Here is a 7999-nt window from a genome sequence, read left to right on the forward strand (position 1 = left end):
AAAACGTTATTTCCGAAAACCCAGAGAATGCTTTATATAGACCTAGTTTTTAAATGTAAAAAAAAAAAAAAAAACTTGCACGTTATTAAAAGATAGTTTCTTACTATGCAGTGGCGTTCTCTCGGTAATGTTGCTTTTATTCATGTTGTTTACTGAAAGTGTCTTTCGAAGTGATCTATAATGTCCACAAATTATTTTTTCAAATGTAGGCCTATAGCCTACTTTTAATTAAAGTTAAAGAGGACTGGACAAAAATACAGTCAAACAATAATAAATATAGTCTAATATAAAACTAATTTAAGCTTACATTTCATTTAGCAGATATCACTATATCAGTTTTCCCTGTTTGAATGGGTATTTCTGGACTGAAAGATTTCAAGTATCAAAATTAGCAAAGAATATTTGGGAGTGGGAGTATGTAGGCCTATGTGTCTTCGAACTGACAATATGCAGCGTAGCAAATAGGTTATGGTTATATACATGCCTGGAAAAATAAAATAAAAAAAGTGAAACTGCTTTTGATCTTCACTGTGGTTTAAGCAGAAGTCAGATGAACCTGGGGGAACCAGATGAAAGGGGAATTTCCTTCTGCATAGTTCAGAGGCCACAGCAACTGTTTGCTGACATTAACTAAACTTAATGTCAGAACTTTTCTCTGTCTGCACAGCATGGACACTTTCTCTGTCACACTTTCCATTTTATAACTACATGTTGCTGTCAAGATTTGAGCCAGACATCTTCCACACATTTATTATGTTTTTATTAAGAAAAGTAACAAATAGGTTATTACAAAGCACCTATGATATGCATAATAATCTGCATTACTTTTACATTATGCTTAAATAAAACAATTCACAAAGAATATTTTTAACCATGACTGAGGGTTTCCTGTTCAGAAGACAGAGCGTCTTCTATTCAGAGTTCCTTGGAAATGATTTTGAAATGCAACTGCAGCTCGCACACATGAGGAGACGGAGTGAAGATGAGTCAGTTTTACATGCTTGCTTGCAATTGTTCTAGCTTCTCTTGCAGTTCCTGGGCACAGCCTGACAGGTTCATGTAGTGTAATGTCGAGTAGATATTCTCCATCTTCGCTCCACTGCTCTGGCTCCACAGACGTAGCATATGATACTGCTTTTCCAGATAGGATGGGCCTGCCTCCAGTTCGATCCGTTCCATCTGATCATCTGACACAGAAAGCAGTCGCAAAAATTCCTTCCAGCGCATCACGGGAATCGCTCTTATGACAGTGTAGAGCACTGGTGCTGGCCAGGACTCCTTCTGCAACACCTGCATCACTGGGGGAAAGTAGATATGGCCTTTAGATACAAAGGTTGAGAAAGCCCAAGCTCTCACATAGAGTAGGCCTATCAGTGCCAGATGATTGTAAGTTATATCACAAAAGAACCACTATGCAGAACCAAATAGTTCATTACAATGTGCATATCAATCAGTCTAGCAACAAGATGAGCACTGCAACAACATTATGGTAATATACTGAATTCCTCTTGAGGTCACTGTCACTAGGCTACATTCTACAAAAGTCCATAAAATAGGGTTTAATGTATGGGTAATATTAAGGAATTTTCCATATTGATTTTTCACAGGTGTTTTCCCCGTATTTGGACTTTTGCATTATATTGCGTTGTGTTTAGGGTTTCAGGGAAATGTCCGTAATGTTGTGGCAGAAAATTACCAGTACCTTTTCCGTTTTTCTACTGATTTTTTTTTCTTTCATTGCACAATTGATAAGCCAGTTGCACTTTTGTAAAACGAGACTGAGCAAATCCCTGGTGTGATATGAAAGAATTAAAGTAGTGCCGAATGAGCAGAGTGCCTAATAGAAGAAAATATTAAGGCTATATTATGACAACTAAAACAAAAATTCCTCCTTTTTTTTATTCTCATTTACTCTGAAAATTATCTACTTCGTATAATCAGCACATTTTAATGCCCTTTTAACATAAAGCTGTGAGGCTCCTACCACACCAAGGAAGCAACTAAAAGTGTGCGAGTTATTAGAAGTTACTATCTGATTAAACAGTTCTGAGAAGTTCTTAGACTTTGTAATGTCTGCCTGATGCCTGAAGGCTAGCTGATCACAATCAGTTTCACATACGCCTACATGACTTGCAAAAGGATGAGACAAATAGTTGACAAAAAACTTGAAATATTTAGAAATGACGACATTTGAACAGTTCTAAAACAGAGAATAAGCCTACACTTTATTAAGTTGTGCAATGTCTTAAAGGGGTCATGAAATACATTATTAAAATTTTAAAATGTTTCCTGAGGTCATAATTTAGACATAAATGGTCATTTTTCACCCTGGATTTAGCTCTCTGATTTGAGCGCTCCATTGGAAGGGCCGTGTCTGCGGTGAGACTTCAATATAAATGCCCACTGCTATGATTGACTAACATCTTTGCATATGATATGAGCATGCAAACTCTCGAAAACTTTTACTGCATTTGTACTATAACAGCCACCAAGATGAACTAATCCTGAAAAGTGTTGATTAAAGCATTTTATTTAGAACTACTCCGGTTGCAGCACTGCACTGTAGCCGGACAAAGTCATGTCTACTGTCACACAATTATCTCCTGCAATCTCACCAATACTACCATCAGAACTTACACAGTGAAAACACAATATAAATAAGAGACTCGTTGAGCAGTGTAAATTTTGTCATTGATCATAATGGAAGTTTTGGTGAAAATGCAGAAATCACTGATAGATTCATGCTGATCTTGACTGCTCCAGTCCCAATTTACATACTACCATATCTGCCCTAAATAGTACTCAGGGCTGCATTCAAAACTGCATAATTCCTTACTATAAAGTAGGCAAAAAAACACGTAAAAGAGTAGGCAAAAATTATCCAGATGACCTACTACTTCTGGCGTGATTCTGAAGTGTGCATATGATGGACACTTTGCTTTCACATGAGGCCACAGGAGAGAATTTATGAATGGCAGTGATGCGATGCAACTGATGCTGATAGGTCATGTGACAATGACAACATGATGAATGCAGTATGTCCAAAGTTACATTCATACTATAAAAATGTACTCTTTTTGTGGGCGCAAAGTAATTACTTATTTAAAAAAGTGCCTACTCAAGATAGTATGCAATTTCAGATGCAGCCCAGATCCATGCACACTCTAATGGCTAATATTGCATACAAACCAATGCACATTGGAGGCAGATTCGATTAGAACTAAATGCCTCTTCATTCAATATGCTTGTAAATGAAATTAAATGAAATGTGGAGGATGTTAGCTGTGATAAGATGATTTACAGGTTTGCTTAAACAATGACAGAACGCACGCAACTAAGCTACAGAGCGGTCCATTAAAGACGCAATTGCGACAAAGTAGTACATCCCAAAGCTTGCTCTTCTGCTACACACACAAAAATATGTACTTTTTCTTCACAAAAAGAGTGCATACTTTTAGGGCATAGTATAAGTAGGCAAATTGGGACACAAAAATATACAACATTACATATGACGTATATATAATTACGTTGTCTATAATTACATTTTGGGTTTCTGCTTGCTATCAGGGGGGCCATGATGCTCTGTAAATCTCCACTGAGGACGCTGTGTGGGTAGCTGGTCACTGGTAAAGTTTTAATAGTGGCTCCATTTCTTTCCTTTAAAGACAAACATATGCTTATCAAGTTGATGCTTATCACTTAAAATGTCAGAAAACATGAAAAAAAAAAATCCTCAACATCATTTCCACCTTGTTATTTAATTGTACACAACAGAAACATGTTAAATCAAAACATTACAAACCATTGCTGTGGGAATGCTGATTACATCATTAGGTTGATCTGCTGAAACAAAGACAAAATTCACTTCTTGAATATTGCAACATGCAGATTTCCTAAATCAATGTGCCTTTCCTATTTCAAGAAAGGTGTTCAAACCACAGAATTAACAGAAACAAAACAATGTTAAGCTGCTTCACTTTGTAACAATGCAAGGCCCCATTAAATGTATAACAAGCTTTATTGATCTAAATCAAGTACATGTGAGTGTATATGAACCTGGTTGAATCTGAATGTGTGGATGTTTGCCAACATTCCAGATTCTGGCTCGACAGCAAAGCCATCTCCGTCTGCAGAGCCAGATGAGAAGAAGAGAGAGTAGACCACCCATTAAGGTCACAATGACCAGTAACACCAGCAACAGCGGGTCAGGTAAATCTAAGAAAAGGGACAATATATCACACAAAATGTAACCTCTGTATTTCTTACTTGAAAGGTCTGCATATATCATTTTTTCTAATTATACATGTTGTGATACCTTGTGTTTCAGCTGTGGTATGTGGACAAAAAGATTTACAGGATTCATTCTTACACTTATACCTGCAACAAATTACATTAAGCAACAGAGCATTTATACTTAACTTGTGCTTTGACCCAAGACACTTTCATGACAAACATATGCAAAACATAAATAACTACAAATGCATTTACTATAAAAAACATTTCCATAATCACAAGTTTTAAAAGAAAAAGATTCATCACATTCTTTGGTGTGCTGGAAACTGAAATAGTGTTTCGTTGCTAATAACGCTGGTGAACATTATTACAAATGCAGGAAATTCTGATGCGGATGCTAAACCTTATGCACAGGAAAACCACAACCCATTAACCTACATGCTAAATACTTGAATAAACAAAAAATCCTTATTCTCCACGAATAGAGTAATCTACCAAAAATCCATTAAGATTCAGAAGATGTACAGAAAAAGTGAATATTAGACCCCATACTTAACACAGCTTTGGCATTGTCCACTTTCCGTAAAATATCCAAGCCCACACACTACTGCTGTGGTTTTAATAGCTGTTTCTTGGTTACAATTCTTTTTACAATTCAAACCTGAGTAACAAATAAAAGGAAAAACATACTATTCAGTTACGGTTTCCTAGCCACAAGTTATTCAGAATATTTAATTTTCAGTTTTTTATTTAGAATACTGTAGAAAGTATCACCTTTGTTCCTTGGCCATAAATTAACTTCCTTTAATGGTACTTACATTCGGTGCAGATTTGGCAACTATTACAGGGTTTACAGTCATCATTACTCTTGTAAAACCCAGGTTTACAATCGCAGACTCTGTTCTGTGTTGGTGTACAGGTGGCATTCTCTACTTCATTAGCTGTAAAACCAGGAGTCTTATATTTAGATAAAAAGTCCACCTTGCTACATTTATATACATTTCAAATGCCTAAATTCCACATGCATTAATTTGATTATTGCAATAAGTGTACTCTGATATTTTACTTACCACTGCTATCACATGCTGTACATTTCAAACAAAATGTCAGATTATTTGGTAAGTCAGTATAAAAACCGCTCGCACACTTCACACAGTCCTGTCGTGATTTGTAATATCCTGCAGGAAATAGCAAAATAATGAGATAAAACAGCAAACATATTCCACAAAGGTCCATCTTTTATGGGTGTTTTTCACTGTGGTATTACTATTATTTTTTATTTTAGTTCATGGGAGGCACGTCTGTTTACCTTCTGAACAACGTCCATCTGTCATGGGTGGAATTTTAGTTTTGCATTGGCATTGGGAGGCTATAAATAGTATAAATATCTGAAATAAAGACAATTAACGGCAATCAAATAAATGTAATTGTCTTCTGAACATAAGAAACACCATCATATTTAAATACTTAAATAAAAAAAACTGAAATCTGGATAGTTGTTATTAAATCAAGAGTTTTCCAATGTTTTAATGTCAAAGACCCCCAAATCATGTTCCCTTATAAATGTTAAATACTTTGTGAGAAATATTTTAAGTGTGATAATATACAGAAAGGACAATGCTATTGTTTCTCCTACAATAAAAGTAGACAGGCAATTGTTGACATACACTAAAAGTACAGAGCTGTCAAATTCATGTTGATAGCAAAGCGCAGATCATTCGAAGAATTTGATGAGAAATGTTTAAGTTTATACTGACTTGTTTTAGTATTTTAGCAAATCTGAGAACTGTTTGAGACAGTATTGAGATGAACTGTGATTAATGTCATAGTTTGCAGTAATTTCATCTCTGTAATAATAAAGTAATATTTTTTAGTTTTTGCTCATTTTCTCTGATAATGTCTACATAACCCTTTGCGGTCCGTTTAAAATCCCCTCACATTTTTTGCAGCACAATCTTAGGAAAGCTCTTGATATAAACACTTGCTCAAGATGGAATATATTTTGAAACATTAATCTATTTAGACTACCATAATGAAACAGGGTATCCCACTTAAACTTACACATCTGAAAAATTGTTCTCCAATATTTTGGAAAATATTTAGCCAATAAACATAAAATATAATATATACAGGAGTCTGTTAGACTGAAGGACAGTCAATGCAAGTTCTTGTCACATTTAATGATTGAAGTGTATAGACATATGCCGTACAAAAATTATATATATATTTTCCATCCTCATATATAACAATAAATTACAGTTACTAGAGAAGCAAGAATACAGAAAGGACCTTTAAAAGTTTTGAAGTTTGATACATTTCTTTCAAAACTTTTTAATATTTATTATTACATCTATATTCTAAAGAACTTTTTTTTCTTTTTTTTAATCATAGCTCCTTGTACCCGACCCTTTTGAATCCATGCTGTTTTGTATTGAGGCCTTAAACCCCAAGGCTTAAAGGCCTTTATTATTTATGGATTTAAGCTTGGCAATGGCTTATTTTATTAAACAAATAAAATAGACCTTTACCAAAGATATGTTATTTAAAAAAATTAAAAATAAAAAAAAAATATATATATATATATATTGCCCACATATAACAGATAGTAATGATCTACCACTACTTAGCCATGACAATTTAGACTACAAGCAAAACTTAATTACACGTGTTAATTACAAGTGTTACTATTGTCGTTGAGGTTAACCAAACGTGTCACAACAATATTTGCCAAATTCAGATGTTATTGTAACAGGATGGTGGTTACTGAAAAGGTATTTCTCAACAATCTATAATCAGAAATGGAAAAATAGCCTATGTATATATAAATAAAAATAACAGTTGAAACTGAGGGATTTCAAATGTTGTAATGATGTACAGACATTTATAATAAGGAAAGATAGCAATTATAGCACAATCTGTCCAAGGAAAGGCAACAACAACAATGCTAGTAAAAATGAACTACTTACCAAATCTAAACACAGTGTTGACACATTCATGATGAGATGTTGTTCAGTTTTAGCTCAAGAGTCATGAATGACGAGCAATAGTATGATTTGAATTCATAGACTTACAAATTGATGAAAACATGAAATACTCCAACTCTGCTTCATGTCAGCATTTGTGGCATCCACCTTCTGCCTCACTCTGACAGAGTATCTGTTTAGACAGGAAGGTGAGTAACCAACCCAGAAAGCTTTAAAGTACTAGATGTGAGAAAGTGTAGATGTGAAACAGGAAAGCACGTCAGACTAATAACCTCAGCATACAGCTGGTTATCAGATCAATTATTAGGTCTTCCATTTGGTTAACTTCTGCTTACATGAATTCTTTCATTTCTTCACCAACCCATAACTAACATCCCATAACCTAATAAAAAATATGACACTATGACTAACCAAATTACATTTTGAAACAGTGACATCAAGTGGAGGGAAAAAAAGTCTTCATTTTTCCTTAGTAAGCTACTTTTAGTTTGAAGCGGTATTTTAATTAAAAATATGCATGGAAAGATATTAGACTACTCCTCCCCTTATTAGTTATTGAACAACACATGCTAGGCACAATATTGCTAGTTATGTTGTCAGTTTCCGTGCCACCAGCAAAAATTGTTTCACACTAAACGACAACAGAACCATTCTCGTGTCAGCAAGCTGTGGTTCATTCCTAAATGAATCAGTGTTTTGAATAAACGATTCAGTGACTCACTCACAAAGACGGTCACTTGTCGCCACCTACTGGGCATAACGATGTAAATTGGGGAAAGAAA

At 34.7% G+C, this 7999-nt stretch overlaps 1 protein-coding gene across 2 annotated transcripts; it reads right to left on the bottom strand.

Moving 5' to 3' along the window:
* Positions 1–752: 752 nt before the first annotated feature.
* Positions 753–7382, bottom strand: LOC107671968 (tumor necrosis factor receptor superfamily member 1A-like). 2 transcript variants are annotated; one of them, XM_016464987.1, is made up of 10 exons: positions 7200–7382; positions 5543–5621; positions 5304–5411; positions 5052–5174; positions 4786–4894; positions 4316–4377; positions 4057–4215; positions 3803–3840; positions 3543–3657; positions 753–1298 (listed from the first exon to the last, which is right to left on the bottom strand). In XM_016464987.1, the coding sequence occupies exons 1-10, from the start codon at positions 7227–7229 to the stop codon at positions 994–996; spliced, it is 1128 nt and encodes a 375-aa protein (XP_016320473.1). In that variant the 5' UTR covers positions 7230–7382; the 3' UTR covers positions 753–993. The 2 variants fall into 2 exon arrangements, with proteins under 2 accessions (XP_016320473.1, XP_016320471.1); XM_016464985.1 differs by having other exon boundaries at positions 3803–3843.
* Between the last annotated feature and the right edge of the window lie 617 nt (positions 7383–7999).

This window comes from Sinocyclocheilus anshuiensis, unplaced genomic scaffold (genome assembly GCF_001515605.1).
Source record: "Sinocyclocheilus anshuiensis isolate Anshui unplaced genomic scaffold, SAMN03320099.WGS_v1.1 scaffold1053, whole genome shotgun sequence".
In the NCBI taxonomy this organism is placed as follows: Eukaryota; Metazoa; Chordata; class Actinopteri; order Cypriniformes; family Cyprinidae; genus Sinocyclocheilus; species Sinocyclocheilus anshuiensis.